Consider the following 20,523-nt stretch of genomic DNA (forward strand, 5'->3'; position numbering starts at 1 on the left):
AGGAAAAATGTTCCATGGATTGAAGGACCATGGAGTGATAGAATCAAGGTCTTAATTCGGGTCACATGGACTGTCAAAATAACACCTCAATCATCTATAATTAATGGTTTGGATTGGGTTTGAAAAAAAAATATTTATTTGGTAAAATCTCATATTTTGAAAATGGATGATTGTTGAACTCTCACATTCACTACAACATTTTTGAGCTACAGCGGCGTTTTATAACAGCGGATCATTTTATCTGCCTCTATAGATATACATGTTGCAGCAGATACTTATCTCCGCCGCTGTATTCAATTCCTATAGCAGCGGATTATGTTATCCGCCTCTATATATATACATGTTGCAGCGGATACTTATATCCGCCGCTATAGATACCCCAGTAAACGCCAATTCAAGTCCTATAGCAGCAGAACCGTATATCCGCCACTACAAAACCAAAATTTCTTTTTCGATTTAGTGACTTCTGCTTATAATTTTTTTTAATTGAATATAGCAGCGGCTTTGAAAATCCGCCAGTAAAAATTCAATTTTTTAATATAAAAAATTCTATTAATGTTTTGTACTTTATCAATTAATTTTAAATTGAATATAGCGGTGGTTCAGGATATTCGCCACTATAAAATGAATTTTTTAAATATTTAGTAAAAAGAATATAACAGCAATATAATTTTGCCGCCATTAAAAAATCAATTTTTATTTTGTTATTTTTTTTTAAGTATAAAAATATTTTTAATTGAATATAGCAGCGGATTATTAGTTCCGCCGCTATAGAGTAATTTTTTTAAATATAAAATATTTCATTTTTGTGAGATTTAATATAGCAGCGGATCCATTTTGCCGCCGTTAAAAATTAATTTCTTTCATTAATATTTTTTTTATAATTAATATAGCAGCGGATTGGTAGATCCGCCACTAAAAAAATAGTTGTTTTAGTAAAAAATAGTTGGAAGATAAGGCTTTGCTTATGATTGTAATTTTGGAAGATAAGTTAATTTCGTGTACAATTCCATGATGCAACCGAGGCATTCTATGTAGGAAATCATACTTGGAGCTTTGCTGAAATCAGGTTCTCATTCCATTGATATTAAACAGAAGGTAAAGCGCTAGTCAACAGATCCCTTCTATTCTCCCTTTTGTTTATTAATTATACTTAGTTATGTTTTTTATCTTCGACTTAAATATTAGTGCATTGATTGTGGATTTTAGCATGGACAAAGGGGAGCAAGCTGAAAGGTATTTATATATGTGTGTGTGTGTTTGTGCGCACGTGTGTGTGTGTGAGTTGGAGTGCATGTGTGTGTGCACATGCTTGTGCGTGAGTTAGATTCCAGTGACCATTTTGATAAAGCAGAAAAAATAGATCTTTGTTAAAATTCAGGAAAAAAAAATATATTTTTTTAAATTAAAAATTTGACCTATTGTGGCGGATCTTAAGATCCGTCGCTATATGCTGTATATTTTATTAATTAAAGAATTGACTTATTGCGGCGGATCATAAAATCCGCCGCTATATGATGTATATTTTATTAATTAAAAAACTAACCTATTGCCGTGGATCCTACAATCCGCCGCTATATGCTATATATTTTATTACTTAAAAATTAACCTATTGCAATGGATATGAGGTGCCGCCGCTATATGTTGAATATTCTATTAATTAAAAAATTGATCTATTGCAGTGGATCCTAAGGTCCACTGCTAGATGTTGAATATTCTATTAATTTTAAAAATTGATCTATTGTAGCGGATATAAATATCCGCCGCTAAAGATGGTACATTTAACAGCGCATCTTTTGTTCCGCCGCTACATTTAGCGACCGAGGATACTGCGTCGGATTTGGTTTCCGCTGCTCATCGCCGCAATAGCTTTTAGTGGCGGAAAAATTACCATTTAGCGGCGGAAAAATCCGCCGTTATAGACCAAAAATCTTGTAGTGATTTAAGGCCATGCTTGTTACGCTTGCGAAAAGACAATAAATTATCAAAATTGCAAAAAGTCTCACAAATTCCATTTTGTTGGTGCTTGGTAGTAAAATCGTAAGTTGGGTGCAGTTGTAATTTATCGTAAAATCTCATGAAAAGTAAGAAAATGCTAGATGAAATTTTGCCAACAAAAATGTAATGAAAAAAGTCATAAAAAAGAGTAGTGGCCTCTCTCCTTGCCACCCCTTCACTAGCTCTCTCTCTCCCCTATAATGTGAAACATTTTTCAAAATCCCAGTATAAAGTTGTTTTTGTTAAGCATTCATTCTCGTACTTTTAAATCTCTCTCTCTCTCTCTAGTCTAGAAAATCTTACATCCACATTTCTTGTTTTGTTTATATTTTTAATAAAAATAATCATAATTTTTATAATTTAAAATTATTGAAATAAAAGTATGATCATGTGAATAAGTATTTTTTAATTGCCCTTATTTTATACAAAATATAATATTTGCAAATAAATATATACATTTTAATGTATAACTAATTATAAATCGAGTTGAATGGTTGTTAAAGATGATGGGGTTTAAGGAGAAAAATCAAGGTATATGGTCAGTGGATTAAGATAAATGCATAGTAAGTCCTTAAATATTTTAATTGGACTCATTAAGGAACTCATAGATTTTTTATTTGACTCAATGGATCTTCAAGTAAAATGCATGTTCAATCATTTTTTAAATAATTGAATTTGCATGAGTTGGATTAAAAGAATAATGTAAATTGTAATATGTATGAAGTTGTAATTTTTATTAAAAATAATATAGTAATTTTAAATAAGAATTTCCTATGATAATCAAGCATCCTCAAAACTTTATGGCGATAGTTTGGTATACGTTATTTTACGGTATACCAAGCAATGCTAAAAAAAAATGCAATGGTGAAAATAAATCATTTTTAAATGTATTTTGCTTAATGTTTTTAAGCCTAATGGCAAATATATTCTTGATTCTATGATTAGGTTTTATATTTAGGGTGACCCTTGGAGCCCAAGACAAAGCAATGTCCTAAAAGACTTCTAGTTTGTATTAAAAAAAATGTACATAAGAATGGTGCATAATCCATGCTTTTAGTACAAACCTAGACAAAATTAGTCTGGTTAATACTATGAGCACAGACTTCCTTAAACTTTTTTAGTACATGTTCTCAAAACGAACCCGTAGTACTTTCTGAATTTCGATTTGATGCCCACTATTTCGAGTGTTCCTTTAATAACTCTTATTTTTTATCTTTGATTCATGGTCCGAAAACTAAGAGTGTATGTCTAGAATTGAGAGTATGCATCTAAAAAATCGAGAGTGTTGTATTGGTCTGTATTTATAGTACATACACCTATTTCTTGGTCTGGTCCGTACTATCTAATACAGATTGCATTGTAATACACGTGATCCGTGTTCAAAAAATGAACCTGTTCATTTGTTTTGGTCCGTTCTGTGAATATGAACCAATACCTATTTTTTTCGCCTGAAAATGCTTGGCATTTTACTCACTGTTTTCTGGGTGCATTGCTCTCTAGTTTCTAGGTGCATTGCGGTTGGTTTTTCCAATGGGCCAGAATTTGTCAAATGTTTTTGTCCTCTAATTTATTTTTTTTTAAACATTTTTTTAAATGAGATAAATAAATTAAAACTGTTGCTCCCCTTTTACCCAGGCGAAGATAAAAAGAAAATCCAAAATTATACAAATTTGCCTTCATGGGCTTTACAAATTGGCTTTCACGGGCTTTCGAATTTATGCAAGAGGAACATAGGATTGATACACATTTTTCCTTGAAAACTGAGTGTCTTATGTCTTTAAACATGCTTTGTTCGCACGTTCTTGTACAATCGCTTATAGCTCGTTATGGTATTCTAGACAAATAAATTTAAATTCCTTAACTTGATAACACAAACGGTCAATCCTCAGGGAGAAAGATTCACAGTAAATAAAATCTAACTTAAGAAAAATATTTCACTTTTCTATCTAACTTTCTAAAATGAGTTTTTGAAAAGGATTTTTGAATTAAAAACTAAATTAAATTTGAAATATTATGAAAATTGTAGATGCAAGAAATTGCTCTACACTTTTCTTCTCTCTTAGCTCGGGTGGACCTGCAAACCAGCCCACTCCGACGATCAAGTTAGACCAATTGATCAGTGTAATTTAGTTTTCTTTTTTAGAGAAGAAGAGATCCAACCTCTTTTACCCATAGCCCTCCCTCTTTTATAGGCATTGATCTGGTTTGATTTCTGCGCCATCCTTTGAGGTGACCTAGGGCAGTTAGCTCACTCCCTGACATGTCAGCTGCAGGAGTTGTTGCAACTGCCCTGCCACCTCTGGGATGACGTGAGTTGCTAATGCTGTCAATCAACTGTCTTATAAGTCAGATCCGTACGAACGACCTATGCTGCCACTACCCGTACTATTTTACCTACCGGTGACTCAGGTCCGAGCTCAATCATTTATTTGCACCCAAGGAGTTCAATCTGTCGGGCTTATCTTCCGTCAATCCGAGCTTCGGAGATACTTCCGACCTCAAACTCATGCCACGTGTCCTTATTTCAGAATTTCCCCCACAATACCCCCTCTCGAGGATTCGGGCGAATTGCTCGGGTGCTCGAGAATATCAATAAGAAACTAGTGAGTTGACACGGGCAACCTCCCATTGGATCTCAGCTAGGATTAATGATTTCTTCCTGGCGAATCGTTACTTAGCCTTTTCGTTTTTCGAGGACGGCGATCGGTTGGACTGTTATCGTAGTGCGCGTCCTGTCTGCTGGTTTATACAGCGCAATTATTGCATAGAGTACACGTGGCGCCCGGAGAATGGCTCGGTCTGCGTGGAAAAGGGGGCAAACGGTCATATTGGACTTCTTAGCGTTTAATGCTTCATCATTATTGATCTGAGAAACCCCGTCCGTTGATCCCAAGTGTAGATCTCGAGGCCCTACTCGTCTATAAATATCCCCCTTACTTCTAATTCTCAACTTCACTTTGATCTCCCTTGCCGTTACTCTGCCCAATCGTTCCCTCGCAGCCCTTTTGTCTTCACGTACATTTCTGATTGTGCCTCCGCTGCGCCACTGCTGTGCCATTCCGCTGATCGTTGCCCAGAGACCAGGAGCTTCTAATTTTTCTTTTAGAAAGACGCAGCATAAAGGTAACCCGGTCAAGGTCCCTCCCCTCTCCTCTGCCCCTTCCTCTTCACCTTCTCTCTTCTAAATGGCCAGGGGGAAGTCCTATTCCCCCGTTCGCCCTCCACTAGACACCGTCCGGGATACCTTTGGTGTCCCTAGCGACGTGGGTCTGTCCTATGTGGACGAGACCTCTGTTCAGCGTGAATCCCCCCAGGTACCTCTGTGGTGTACTGGGGGCAATTGAAGGCTGGCCTCCGAGTTCCCCTTAGCAGGCTAACTCGAGAAGTTCTGAACTTCTTCAGGAGGGCTCCCGGCCAGATGAGTGGGAACTTCTTCCGTCTTATCCAGGCCTTCGAGCTAATGAATGAGAGACTGGAAGAAGGTCTGCAACTCGGCCTAACGGATATTAGGGCACAATTTGCCCTCAAAAAATGCCCGAGTAGGCCGGGCTTCTTCTACCTTTCCAAGAGGAGAGGGAAGCCGTCCTTGATCGAGCTTCCCGACTCGGATAAGGAATGGTTTTTATTCCCTATCCAGCTGTCCGGGCAGTGGGAAAGCGCTCCCAGGGACGAGCTCCCTCCCTTGATGCACCATTCCTTCAACCCTCATAGTGAGTCTTGTTTTATTCTCATTATTCAGCTTTTTATAGTCTGTATCTACTAGTCCCTTGGAGCTAACTTCTTTCTGCTATGTCCGCAGGTCCTAGCAAGGACAAGTTCCTGGGGAGTCGGTGGTGATAACGCACTTGTTTTCGAACCCCGATCTCTTCAGTTACGTTGCCGAGCTTCTACCTCCACCGCTCCGCCCTTCGACCATGGCTCTTCAGTCCAAGCGCCCTCCCTCAGTCCTGGTATCCGACTCCGAGGACGAGGTTGCGGAAGTTGCGCCCACCCCAACTACCGGGGCCCCGAGGGTGGGGGGCTCCGCTATCGAAGAAGACCACCAGCCTCTTCTCAAGAGGCTGAGAAGGGGGCCTCATCCTTCTAGAGCCCCGGCGCCAGTGCTGCAGTTGCTCCCTCCCCCTACCGTCGACGAAGTAGGCCAACCAGCCGAGCCCTCACACGCATCCTCGGCTGGTTTGGCTCGAAGGGGAAATCTGCCCCTTCCTACCCCCTGGATGGTACAGCCATCAGTCAGGGGGAGGCCGGTGTCGGAAAGGGACTCGGCCTTATCCGACCCGGCCGTAGCTAGGGCTATTTTCGACGCGACCGCGCTTCCGCGGGATGTGGAGAAAGTACGCCGCAGTTTTGTCGGTGACTCGGCAAAATTTTCCAATGAAGCGTTCCGAGCTTTGGCTATGGTAAGTCTCTTACTTTTCGTTTTCTTCATGACTTGATACTATTTTTCTGCGTTTGTACCCTTCTAATGCTTTTCTCTTTCTTCCTACTAGGCCCAGCATGCCATGGCCAAACTCGTTGAGGCTAGCGATACCTCCGCGCAAGACCTCAAATCCTTGGAGGGTCGCATTCTTCAGCTTCAGGTTGAGAGGGATATGACTGCGGCCAGCTCCCAAAAACTCCAAAAAAGCTTGGATAGCGCACTATCCGAGCTGGAGCAGAATAAAGACCGCCTGGCTCTGGCAGAGGGGAAAATTTCATCATTGGAGGAGTTAGTCAAGGCGAAGGAGAGGGAGCAAAAGAGAGCTCTTCAAGACCAACTTAACTCCCTCCAAGCCCAGCTGGATTCCTCGGAGGAAGCTTGGAAGGCGGCTTACAACAAGCTGAAAGCAAAGCTGGGGAGAGCCGAGGCTACTGCGAAGAAGTCGGAGGCGATTCTCGAAGTAGAAACTGTTGCTGCCCCCGAGCCACCTGTCGAAGATCCAGCTGCTCCGTCCGAGGATCAAGCCCCCGATGAAGCCGAGGTCGTGACCGAAGCGGACGCATAAAAATTTTTCTTTCTTCTTCCTCTTTTTTTCTGTAATCCAATTTTGTAATCCCTTATGTAAACTCTCGATATTAATGGAATTATGTAAGTTTTTGTGTCACGTCTTGTGCAATGCGCTTTCTCTTACTTTTAATACACCCTTGGAATGATTACTTTTGCCATCATTTTAACTAACTCCTCAGTTTTGCTCGGTTCCTACTGAGGAGCTGAGGCTTCCCCTTAGTCCAATTTCACGGTTTGGCTTGGTCCCTGTGGTGGGGCTAAGGCTTTTTCCATCAGACCAACTCCTCAGTGGGGCTCGGCTCTTATGGAGGAGCCGAGGCTTTCCCTTAGTCCAACTCCTGAGTTGGGCTTGGTCCCCGTGGTGGGACCAAGGCTTTTTCCATCAGACCAACTCCTAAGTTGGGCTCGGCTCGTATGGAGGGACCAAGGCTTTTTCCTTCAGACCAACTCCTCAGTTGGGCTTGGTCCCCGTGGTGGGACCAAGGCTTTTTCCTTCAGACCAACTCCTCAGTTGGGCTTGGTCCCCGTGGTGGGAGCAAGGCTTTTTCCATCAGACCAACTCCTCAGTTGGGCTCGGCTCGTATGGAGGGGCCGAGGCTTTCCCTTAGTCCAACTCCTCAGTTGGGTTTGGTCCCCGTGGTGGGACCAAGGCTTTTTCCATCAGACCAACTCCTCAGTTGGGCTCGGCTCGTATGGAGGGGCCGAGGCTTTCCCTTAGTCCAACTACTCAGTTGGGCTTGGTCCCCGTGGTGGGACCAAGGCTTTTTCCTTCAGACCAACTCCTCAGTTGGGCTTGGTCCCCGTGGTAGGACCAAGGCTTTTTCCATCAGACCAACTCCTCAGTTGGGCTCTGCTCGTATGGAGGGGCCGAGGCTTTCCCTTAGTCCAACTCCTCAGTTGGGCTTGGTTCCCGTGGTGGGACCAAGGTTTTTTCCTTCAGACCAACTCCTCAGTTGGGCTTGGTCCCCGTGGTGGGACCAAGGCTTTTTCCATCAGACCAACTCCTCAGTTGGGCTCGGCTCGTATGGAGAGGCCAAGGCTTTCCCTTAGGTAGCAGGCATAGGAGCAAAGATAACTTTATTGATAATATTTCTTTAAATTGAATACATTCCATGGTGATTGAATTTTGTCCCCCGCCGATGTCTCCTAGTAGTACACGCCATTTTCCCCGCCTTTGCGCACAATGTATGGTCCTTCCCAGTTACAGCCGAGCTTTCCACTACTGACTTCTTTGGTGTTGGAAAATACATTTCGTAACACCATATCGCCGACCTTGAACTCCCTAGTAGGTACCTTCCGGTCATAAGATCTCTTCAATACCTGTTGGTACCGTGCCAATCTCTCTATGACCCTTTCCCGCGTCTCGTCTAACCAATCCAAATTCCGAGCCACCATTTCATCGTTGAACTCTGTCACGGCCACTTGCGTCCTCGTAGTAGGAACCTGTATCTCAGTTGGAATAACAGCTTCCGTTCCATAGGCTAGTGCGAACGGGGTGAAACCTGTTGCCCTTCTTACCGTGGTCCGGTATGCCCATAGGACGCTGTGTAGCTCGTCTACCCATCTTCCTTATGCTCCGCCAGCTTCTTCTTCAAGTTCCAGAGGATTGTCTTGTTGGATGCTTCAGCTTGGCCATTTCCTTGTGGATATCTTGGTAACGATTGTAGTGATCGAATTCCGTATTTCCTGAGGTACAATTGCACGCGATTGCCCTTGAACTGCGTTCCGTTGTCAGAGATCAGCGTATAAGGGATTCCAAAGCGCGTTATGATGTGCTCCCAAGTGAATTTGATAACTTCCTCTTCCCTAATCCGCGTGAGGGGAACAACTTCCACCCATTTAGTAAAATAGTCTGTAGCTACTAGGATGAATAGCTTACCCCCCTTTCCCCGAGGTAGAGGTCCAACGATGTCCATACCCCATATCGAGAACGGCCAGGGTGATTTCATAGGATGGAGTTCGCTGGTCGGTTGCAAATGCATAGGGGCATGTTTTTGGCATTGATCGCAGGTCCTTACATACTTCTTACAGTCTTCCTGCATCCTGGGCCAAAAGTAGCCCTGACTGATAACCTTATTGGCGAGCGACCGTCCTCCCGAATGATTGCCGCAGATTCCCTCGTGGATTTCCGCCATTATGAGCTAGGATTCTTCCTTAGTAAGGCATTTAAGAAGTGGTCCCCCGAAGGACATCCTATACAGCTCCTCCCCAACGAGAGTATATTTGCCGACCTACCGAAGCAATTTTCTGGCTTCCCCCTTGTCTGCTGGGAGAACCTTTGAGTGGAGATACTGCGTGAACTCTTCTATCCATCCCGAGGTTCTTCCAGCCTGTGCGCATTCCCTTTCCTCGTGTTCGATGCTTGCTTTAGGCAGGTATTCCACCGGTAAAGACCATCCCTCCGTTTCTCCTAGCATTGAGGCAATGTAAGCCAACGAATCCGCATGCCTGTTCTCATCCCTTGGTATCTGGCATATCTCCACTTGGTCGAACTTCTTAATCTCCCGCTTGACTGAGACTAGATACTTCGCCATGCGTTCGTCCTTTGCTTCAAATTTCCCATTGCACTGGTTTACTATAAGTTGGGAATCGGTGCATAGCTTTACCCGGCCGATTCTCAACTCGCTTGCCATTCTCAGCCCGTGGATGACTGCCTCGTACTCAGCTTCATTATTTGACGCCCCATACCCAAGCTTGATTAACTTTTCCAGTCTGTCGTTGCTTGGCGTTACAAGTACTATTCCCACCCCCGAGCCTGAGTAATTCGATGAACCATCAACAAAAATTCTCCAGCCTGCCTGCTTGTCCCACAACTCCACTTCTTCCGCCCCTTCGTCTTCGTTTTCCAACTCTTCCCAATTTGGATCTTCAACTGGGAAATCAGCGAGGAAGTCTGCCAATACCTGTCCTTTTAATGTTGTCCGTGACTCGAATTGTAAGTCGTATTCGCCGAGGATTACAGCCCATCTCGCCATCCTCCTTGACTTTTCGGATCTGTGCATCATCTCTTTCAATGGGCTGTCCGTCACAACTCAGACACGGTGTGAAAGGAAGTAAGGTCTGAGCTTGTGTGCTGAGTAGACGAGCGACAATCCCACCTTCTCCGTCCTAGTGTACTTCATCTCCGATAGGCCCAACGTTTTGCTGACATAGTAGATAGGGTATTCCCGTCCCATATCGACTTTAAAGAGAACCGAGCTTACTGACGATGAACTTGTTGCCAGGTAAACTCCCAACTCCTCTCCTTCTTCCGGAGAGCTAAGGATCGGTAGCTGCCCCAAATACTTCTTCAAGTCGCTGAACGCTGCTTCGCACTCCACCCCCAGGTGAAATTCTTCTCTTTTCGCAACAATGTGAAGAGCGGACGACATCGATCGGATACCCTGGAGATAAACCTGTTCAGCGCAGCTATTCTCCCTGCCAACTTCTGTACCTGCTTTTGGTTAGTGGGGCTCGGCATCTCTACTAACGCCCGGATCTGGTCTGGGTTGGCCTCAATGCCTCTCTTGGTGATAATGTGCCCGAGGAATTTCCCAGAGGAGACTGCGAAAACACACTTCTTCGGATTCAGCTTCATTTCGAAACTCCTCAGTCGATCAAAAGTTTGCTTGAGGTCTGTCAGATGGTCTCCTGCTTTCTTGCTTTTCACCAGTAAGTCGTCGATATACACCTCCACGGTCTTCCCAATTAATCCTTCGAACATCTTTGTCACGAGTCTCTGGTAAGTGGCCCCGGCATTTCTTAGGCCGAACGACATGACCTTAAAACAGAACAACCCTTGCTCGGTGATGAATGATGTTCGTTCATGGTCCTCCACTGCTAGGGGGATTTGGTTATACCTCGAGTATCCGTCCATAAATGACATTCTCTCATGACCAGCAGTGGCATCGACCAACCTATCGATCCTCGGCAGCGGGAAGCTATCCTTGGGCATGCCTTATTTAGGTTCGTAAAATCGATGCACACTCTCACCCTCCCGTCCTTCTTCGGTACTGCCACTATATTTGCTATCCATTCTGGGTACTCTACTTCCCTGATAAACCCAACCTTTAAAAGTTTCTCGATTTCCTCATTTACCCCCTGCCTGAGGCGCGGAGACAGCCTCCTCGGCTTTTGTCTAACAGGTCGGAAGCTTTCATCGACGTTTAGTCTATGGCACGCCACCAATGGGTCGATTCCGGGCATGTCCTCCAATAACCACGCAAACACGTCCTTGTTTGTCCTTAGAAGTTGGAGCAATGCTGCTTTCTCCTCCTGCAACATTGTGGTGCCGATACTAACTAGCTGACCCCCGTCATCGCCGAGGTCCACGGCTTCGACTTCTTCAACTGTTACCCGCTGCTCCCGTTGTGGCTGCTTCTGTAATTGCTATGAAGCTTCGTTCCCAGTTGTTGGCACCTTTCTCTTCTTCTGAGGAATGGCCTCGGGGCCTCGGTCTTGTTTCAAGGTTAGGTGAAAACACCTCTGCGCCATCTCCTGGTCACCCCTGATCTCCATTATTCCTTCCTTACCCGGAAAACAAATAACTTGATGATAAGTTGATGGTACTGCTTTCATCTCGTGTATCCACCTTCGCCCCAGGATCGCGTTATAGGCTGAGTCCGCATCTATTACCACGAATCTCGTCATTACCACTTTTGAACCTGTTGTGATCGGGAGTGTGATTTCTCCTACCGGACTGCTCGGAGTACCATTGAACCCATAAACGAGGGTTGGTGTTGGTTCCAAACTCTCTGAAACCCCCATCCTCTTTGCCGCGCTCAGGAACAGAATATCCACTGCGCTTCCCGAATCCACCAGTATCCTACGGAGCTCGACGTTTCCCACTGGGAGTGCAATCACTAGTGCGTCCTGATGGGGCCTTGCCTTCCCCTCAGGTCATCCTCCGTGAACACAATTGCCAGGGAATCCGCTCCGTTGCACATCGTTCCTGCTACCCGTACTCCTGATGCCACACTGTTGACCCCGACCATATGTCGAATCTTTTTCACTCTCTCCTGAATCGCCCGCCTAGATGGCACTTCGGCCCCCAACACTCCCGTGATGGTATGGACTATCCTGCGCTCTTCGGTCTCTCGTTGCCCTCCTTTAGTCGGCCTTCTTTGTTCGGGTTTCCTTTCAACTCTCTCGGTAGTTTCCCCCCTTCTTCTTCTTCCCGCGGAGACATAACCTTTGAGCTTCCCTGCTTCGATCATATCCTGAATGATATGGCGCAGCCTGTAACAGTCCTCAGTAGGGTGATCCTCAGCCTCATGATACTCGCAGTATGATTTTTCGGGTTTCCCCTTGTACCCTCGCGGTGGCTGAACGAAATCGGGTTCTCCCTTTATGTGCCTCAGTATCACGGATAGTTTTTCATTGAGCGGGGTATACACCCGGCCTCTCTTCCACCATGACTGCTCGTTCGAATCCCTCCGCCTTTTCTTGCTTCCTTCCCCTCTGAGGTGGGCCGGTACCTTTGTAGCATACATTCCCCCTTCGCTGTTGGCCACTGTCTGAGCAATTTGTCTCCTGCCTTTGACGGATTCTTCCACGAGGATGTACTTTTCTACCTTTGCATACAAATCTTCTAGACGAGTTGGGTCAGACTTGATCAAGGACTCATGCAACCGTGTTCCCGGGATGACCGCAGCGATATACGCCGCGCAGGCTGTTGCCTCATCCATGCCTTCTACATCCAGGGCCTTTGTTCGAAAACAAGTTACGAATGACCTGATACTCTCCCCGGGCTCCTGTCGAAGGTTAAACAGAGCGTTAACTCCGACATTCTTCCTTCGCAGGTTGACAAACTGCCCGACAAATGTTTCCTCCAGCTCGAAAAAGTTCGTAATGGACCCAGCTGGTAAAGCCTGGAACCACATCATGGCTCCGAGCCTCAAGGTCGACGGAAATAGTTTGCAGAGTAATAGATCATCGTTCTGGTACAACACCATCTGACTTCTGTAATGCAGAATATGGTCCATAGGATCCCGTGTTCCGTCATAGGTTTCGAACTTCGGCATGTGGAACGATCTGGGTGGTTCTGAATTCATTATCATCGACGAGAATGGTGTCCCCTTGAGTTCCCGAATTGCGTTCCGTACCTTTTGTGCGGGATCCTTCCCTCGTACGAATTCCTCATCCCTTCTCCTGAGCATTTCTTCCACTTCCTTCCTCGTCATTGTTTCTTTAACTTCAGAGCTTCCTTGCTGCGTTTTGATTGCTGTTGAATCTTCGGTCCAGTCTGCCTCTGTCCGTGCTGCTCGGACAGTATGATCACTGCTTCGCTCTACACCCGGGCCTCCTTCGGTTTCCACACGCTCACCTAGCCTTTGCCTGAGCTCCTCATTTTCCCTCCTTATATTCATTATCTCATTATTTTGTTTCTCCAACCCCCTGCGCATTTCCTCTCTCATCTCCGTGAGTAAGTTGTACATTGCAAGCATTGGGTCTTGCGCGTTTGGAGGCGAGTCTGCTGGTAGCGGGTTTGATGGCTCTCCACGATTTTCGCCCCTAGCCCTTCCCATCTTGGTCGTTTTTCTCCTTGTAAGATTCCCACAGACGGCGCCAAATTGTAGATGCAAGAAATTGCTCTACACTTTTCTTCTCTCTTAGCTTGGGCGGACCTGCAAACCAGCCCACTCCGACGATCAAGTTAGACCAATTGATCAGTGTAATTTAGTTTTCTTTTTTAGAGAAGAAGAGATCAACCTCTTTTACCCATAGCCCTCCCTCTTTTATAGGCATTGATCTGGTTTGATTTCTGCGCCATCCTTTGAGGTGACCTAGGGCAGTTAGCTCACTCCCTGACATGTCAGCTGCAGGAGTTGTTGCAACTGCCCTGCCACCTCTGGGATGACGTGAGTTGCTAATGCTGTCAATCAACTGTCGCATAAGTCAGATTTGTACGAACGACCTATGCTGCCACTACCCGTACTATTTTACCTATCGGTGACTCAGGTCCGAGCTCAATCATTTATTTGCACCCGAGGAGTTCAATCTGTCGGGCTTATCTTCCGTCAATCCGAGCTTCGGAGATACTTCCGACCTCAAACTCATGCCATGTGTCCTTATTTCAGAATTTCCCCCACCAAAACTCTGAACTAGAAGTTATCTAAAGAAACTAAATCCACAAAAATTTATTATTTAAAATCAATTTAATCTCAAGTTCTTTTTATGACTCAAATCAAGAAATCGGCAAAGATTTTTGATTTGTAGGATTTAACAATAATGATCCAATTAAGTAAAAATCTTAAAATTGGCTAAGATTTCCTTTCTTTTAATAGTTTTATCGTCAATGATCCTACATCACAGCGAGCATCAGATATAATTGATTTCTCCGATAATAACAGATCATGCCGAGATGAGGGATAAAGAGAAATAAATAGTAGAATCTGGAAGAAACAAAGTTTTGAAAACAAATCTATTTTAAACAATTAACACATCAACAACTTTAAAATGATAAACTAAAATAAATAATCACCTTGGCTTTATCAATTTCCCTAATTTGGAAATTAGCTAAGATTCATTTTAGAAATAAATAAATAAAAGGCAGTCTTGAGATCAAAACTAAACTAATGATTAAGACCCACAAGTCGAGCCAATGGCTTACACTGATCGTAGGTCCCATCCATGGGGATCAACCGAAGTGTATCCATGGCCCAGGGCTGGTCTCAATAAAAAAAAGTTTCAGCTGTGATGGGATTGCAAACACGCGAGGTAGATCTCTCTTGCATCGGCCCCAGAATTGCTGGAAGATAAAGATTTTGAATCCATCCGTCATGTCAGGGCCTTATTTGCTTGGCTTTAGATGACTACTCTTTTAAGCTCTTGCGAACAACCTAATAAGGGGGCATCAATCAATCGATATGTCTGTCTTGGGAATCTTTTTTTTATAAAGTTATCTGAAATAGTCACTCCCATCACTAGGAATAGTTTAGTTTCATATTCCCAGACCTTCCAACTACAAAAAATTAAACTAAAAACCTGAAAAGATAAAAATAGTATAAGGGAGATTTTTAGAGAGATGGAGAAAGAGAAATAGCTAGAGAGAAGTTATAATAGAGATTGGTCTTTATTTATAAACTTAGAACCTTCTTGATAAGCTAAATAGGATTAGGACTTTGTTCTATCGTGATTATGCATGATTAGAGATGTACACGAAGCTCCATGATGTCTTCACAACGCTGTGTGGAATAGGCACCCTGTTGTGGTCAACTTTGCATGTTTGACTTTGGAATTTTGTTGTTGACTTCAAATTTTGACTCTATCTGCTTCTTAGGTCTCTATATTTGACTTGGTCTCTTCGAATCTCTAAAATACATATATTACACAAAATAAATCTTCAAAAATTAAATTAAAATATGCAAAATGACTTAGTTATTTAAAAAAAAAAAATTAAAAATCTAGTTTAGGGAATATACTAAAAACATTATTTTAGGTTTGAAATCTTGATAAGTGCCCTATAAATTAATATTGAATTAGACATTTTCTGGAACTTATCACACCTCCAAAGCTAAGTTTTGCTAGTTTCTTAGCAAAATAAATAAATTGAAACTAATCTAAAATGAGTTCATGATCCACTATTTTCGTAGGCTTCTCGACTACATTTAGCAAGTACAGTAAGCGTTAAGCCCCTAAATTACCGCTAGTGGACGAGTTGGACTCATGAGAGTTTGTAGTGAATATACCCACAAAATTAAACATATGGTATCTTATATCAAAATTGCGAAGTTAACATATGAAGGAATTAAACTAAACTTAAGATCTACAAAAAGATTAGTAATTTTTATTTTAACAGAACCCAAACCATTATTAAATCCGTTAGGAGAATTCTTGAAATATTTTGATCTTGAGTGCATAATGAAAATATGAAATTTAGAAATGCAATGAAAAATGGAAAGAAGAAGTATTAGTTGGATATTACCTGATAAAATTTTTATATTACAATGAATAAAATATTTTAAGCACAAGTACAGAATTTGTAAGAAAAAGAAAAATACAACAAAACTAAAAACAATTAAACTAAACTATGTTAAATTATATTACTCACCATCATCTTCAACAACTTGTGCTCGTTGCTTTCCAAATACTCCAAGATCTTCGCATTTTGTGTATGGACTTTTTAGAGTATACGAAATATCTTTCCAAATGCCTATCTCTTTATCATTCCTTTTGACTTGGTCAAGCCAAGTCGCATCATTGAAGTCCGGACTAGAAATTCTTTTTTGAGGCTTAGTTGGATGCTCCTTAGGTGCATCAAACTCAACCTCTGGACGGGCATAACCTCGTGGACTAGGGTGCTCAGTCACCTTCTCAGACTTTGGCAACCAAAGGGTCTGGATACATGTTGTTAAGGTCAGGGCCCTTAACGAATGGTGGAAGTGTCTCTAAGTGCTATCCTAGTACCAACTAGGCCAATGTAGCCTTCATCCTCCTTTATAGGATCCAACACACCAAATGGAGCAAAGCGAGTGAACATGTTTGCTTCGTTGTGTTGCGAAAACTATAGATGATTATCTGCAAGAGATGACTTGATAAGTAGAACCTCTTATCCCAACTCTGAATGAAATAGAGAATGTACAAGTGCTTCACTTACATCAGATTAGTGTTCTAGATGTCAAATAGGTTGGATGCAATCCACCACCAACATAATATTTGATTCATTGCGAAGCTCTTCGTTAGAAGACTCCCGTCTATCTTTCAGATTTGTTGTATGTTGAGGTTGAGGTGGATAATGAAAAAGTCAAGGATAAGGTCATTCCCACTTCCCATTTGCCATCAACGCAATTCCAAGAATGTCGTTGATGTTTATCGTGTACATTGTGAATTTAATATTTTAGAAGTTTAGGGAAAGGATTTTGGGGTTAATAGAGGCAATGTAGGAGTAGAATTCTCAGACCAAGGAATCTATGTGCATCTCTTGGTCGGTATAAAATAGAGTACGCCATCCTTGGCCATGAAGTTCCTCGCCAAACCATGTTCCTAACTACGATGCACATGGATCACCCTATGTTGTTTCGGGAACGAAGGTTTTGCACTGTAGAGAGGATGGAAAAATGACCAAACTTGGAAAAATTGGATGTGAGAGTATCTGAGTTGACCGTGGCACGGTGAGATCAGAGAGTTGGATGGTGAGTTTGGGGAGTTGATCGAAAAATGATCGCGCTCACTCTACTCTGGTTGGTTTTTGTAAGAAGCTCATAGAAAAATAAAATCGAGAGTGGGTTCATAGATGAAGGAAAAAATGATTTGAAATGGTGGAGAATATGAAATGAAGTGTGGGTTAACGATTTAGTGGATGTCAAACCCTTTTGGTTTTTTAGGAAAATAAATTTTCCATGAAGGAAAATGGAAAACACAAATGGTTTTTAGAAAGTGAATATCTCGAAAACCCCTTATTTAACCCAAAATATTTTAATCGAAAACTAACTAAAAAAATTCCTATGGGTTGCCTCCCAAAAGCCCCATGTTTAATGTATTTAGCCAAACGATCAACAATTCTAATCTTGATGAACAAGATCCTCGATTTGGACCTCACTGTCCTCTAGAATGAAATATTTTATATATGGCTCTAGTTTTTGTCCATTGACTTTGAAAATTGCACCGTGTTGATGTACAAAATGGACTATGTATGGGCTTGACAATCTAGTTTTCAATTTCCCAGAAAAAAAATGTAACTTGGTATCGTAGAGTAAAACCTTCTGCCTCGGTTGAAATTCTTTTCTCAGATTGAGCTTATTGTGTACCACTTTTTTGTTCTTTCCTTGTATTTCATATCACAATGATAAACATCTTTCCTAATTTCATCCAGCTCATTGAGTTGGAGTTTCTTGTTTTCCCCTACCTTATCAAGATTAAAGTTTAGGCGTTTAATAGCCCAGTATACTCGATGTTCTAACTCGAGCATGCTTTTTTGAAAATGAGCCCCTAGGAAAGCATTCATATGGGTATCTTATAAGTTGTGTGATATGCCCACAAGACATCTGTGATTCATAAGGACCCATCCTCGCGAGTGGTGTTGATAGTTTTCTCTAAAATATTCTTTATTTCTGGATTATAAATTTTTTACTTGTCCACTTGTTTGAGGGTGATAATGGATAGCAACTTTATGAGTTATCCCATACTTCCGTATTACAGATTCGAAAGTATAATGGCAAAACTACTTTCCCCAATCACTACTAATAGTTCGGAGTGAACTGTAACGTGGGAATTTGGTTTCTTTGAGGAATGTGGCAACTACATTTTGGTCATTCGTTTTGCAAGCAACAACTTCAACCCATTCGGAAAACATAATCAATTGTGACAAGGATATAAGGATATCCATGTGACATATGGAATGAGTCCATGAAATCAATGCCCCAAAAATCAAAGATTTCAATGATAAGGATAGGTTGTAAGGGCATCTCATTATGATATGAGATTTTTCCCAAGTGTTGACACCTATCACAAGTTTTACAATAGTTGTGCACATCACGAAAGATTGTTAGCTAATAAAAATCACTTTACAAAATTTTTGCAGTAGTTTTCTTTGTACTAAAGTATCCACCACATATGTGATCATGGCAAAAGGAATTAAGTTGAGTGTAGTCACTATCTGAAACTCATCTCTTGATAATTTGATCAAAACAATACTTAAACAAGTAAAGATCATCTTAAAAGTAAAATTTTGCCTCTCTTAGAAATTTAAGCCACATTTGTTTAGATCAAGAACTAGGTATTTGTTCTATGTTAATGTAATTTACGATGTCAGCATACAATAGAACATGTGAGTGTGAGACGGATATAAGTCGTTCATCTGTAAATGTTTTAAGGACCAGAAAGTACTTGAGTGGTGACTTGACGATTATTCTAGAAAATAGTCAATGACCACATTTTCATATCCCATTTTATCCCGGATTTCGAAATCAAATTATTACAAAAGAAGGTAACATTCTTTTTGGTAAGAAGGTACTTGAGGGTTACATAATCAGTGTAAACCAACACCTTGGATCCTATCAAGTAAGTGAAAGTGCATCGATTTACGCATGGATTCGATTTTGAGAGTTGCCACCTAATTCTAAGTCGAAGAACCAAAAAGTGACACCGTAATGGATTCGGGCCAGTCTGCGGTAGAGATCATGGGTAAAAGGTAAGATTATGGAATTCGAAAGGTATTAAACACTGGTTCCATCTAGCTCAAAAGTTGGTTTCTACTACGATCCATTCATTGTATCAGGGTTAACTAACATGGACTAAGGTAAAAATGCTAAACTAGGGGTTCATGACCATCACTTCACGTGGGACTAGATGAATAGATATTACCAAATCAAATCAATGAATGATCTTGAAAACCTCATTTCTCTACAAACCATGATTTATAAGATCCATTTTTTATAATCAAAGGTTGAGCATGGAGTATTTAATGGAAAAATTTTCAAATAATATGGTTTGAAGGAAATCAAATATCACATTTTCATAAGAAGATTGATTGGGTTTGACAGAACATGCATATCTGATGAAAATGCTAATTAATAACATATATGCTGTCATACCCATTGAAATGTAGTGAGTTACCTCACCACAAAAATCACATTTTATGTCATCCAAACCTTGAAAATCAGTGAGTCAACTAGGGTTACAAACCAAATTCAAAATTGATCCTAAAATTGAATATTTGCAAGTTGTCGAACTTAATCAAAATCTGGCAAGTTGTCTTTTCTAAGGTTATGCACAAGATGACAAATGACCTAAAGATAAAAAATAAATAAAATGACATCCAACCTAGGTTGAGACCAAAGTAACAAAGACATGGAATAAAGCAAATTCATACTGACTCATTAAGTAAAAACTTACGAACAATGAACATAATATATTCTAATATTAAAAAAAATTAGCTTCAATCTATGATGAAAGCTCTCCATCAAATGAATGGACGAAATGACAAAGGTTCATAATGAAATATACTGATGGATACCTTTGTGCAAGATCTTATTATGATTATAAAGATAATACAAAAAAAATCTATGTTCATCTTTTTTTCAATCATTTACTTCATGGAAAACACCAACCATGGGTTGATACTAAAGCTTTTCATGACAAAATAAACTCCAAAACTAAAAAATAAATAAAAACTAACAAACCTGGTCTGCAAGGTTACTTCAGGAGTGTGTTTGAATCTGATGATTCGATCGCTTGTTTTCATCATGATGACAAAGATCTTATTGATTATGGGATAGTATATGAGTTTAAGAGAGATTAGTGTGTTATGTGTAAGAAAATCAATTTGAAAAATAAATTTCAACGGAAGCATCCATAAATCTGAATCGTTTTAATATCGTCTTTTAACATTAATCATCACTCAATTTAATTCTAAGTAAAAAAAATTTATCTCTTGGAATATCCAATGATGAAGAAGAAAAAAGATCCAAGTTGGATGATCTCCATAACTTAGTGAATCTACTTCTCTTCAAAGATCTATCATTTTTCAGTTTCCTCTAGATTTGAACTTGTATTCCTCAAGCTCTCTAAACCATCTCTTATGAGTAAAACTCAAAGAATAATTTTCTTTCTTTTTGTGT

General features: G+C 41.4%; 1 protein-coding gene across 1 annotated transcript; it reads right to left on the bottom strand.

Annotated features, from left to right (window-relative positions):
* Positions 1-9,216: 9,216 nt before the first annotated feature.
* Positions 9,217-9,960, bottom strand: LOC147401684 (uncharacterized). The gene has a single exon (XM_086444431.1). The coding sequence runs from the start codon at positions 9,958-9,960 to the stop codon at positions 9,217-9,219; it is 744 nt and encodes a 247-aa protein (XP_086300557.1).
* Between the last annotated feature and the right edge of the window lie 10,563 nt (positions 9,961-20,523).

Source organism: Akebia trifoliata, chromosome 5, assembly GCF_017979445.1.
Source record: "Akebia trifoliata isolate Shusen 1 chromosome 5, ASM1797944v1, whole genome shotgun sequence".
Lineage (NCBI taxonomy): Eukaryota > Viridiplantae > Streptophyta > Magnoliopsida > Ranunculales > Lardizabalaceae > Akebia > Akebia trifoliata.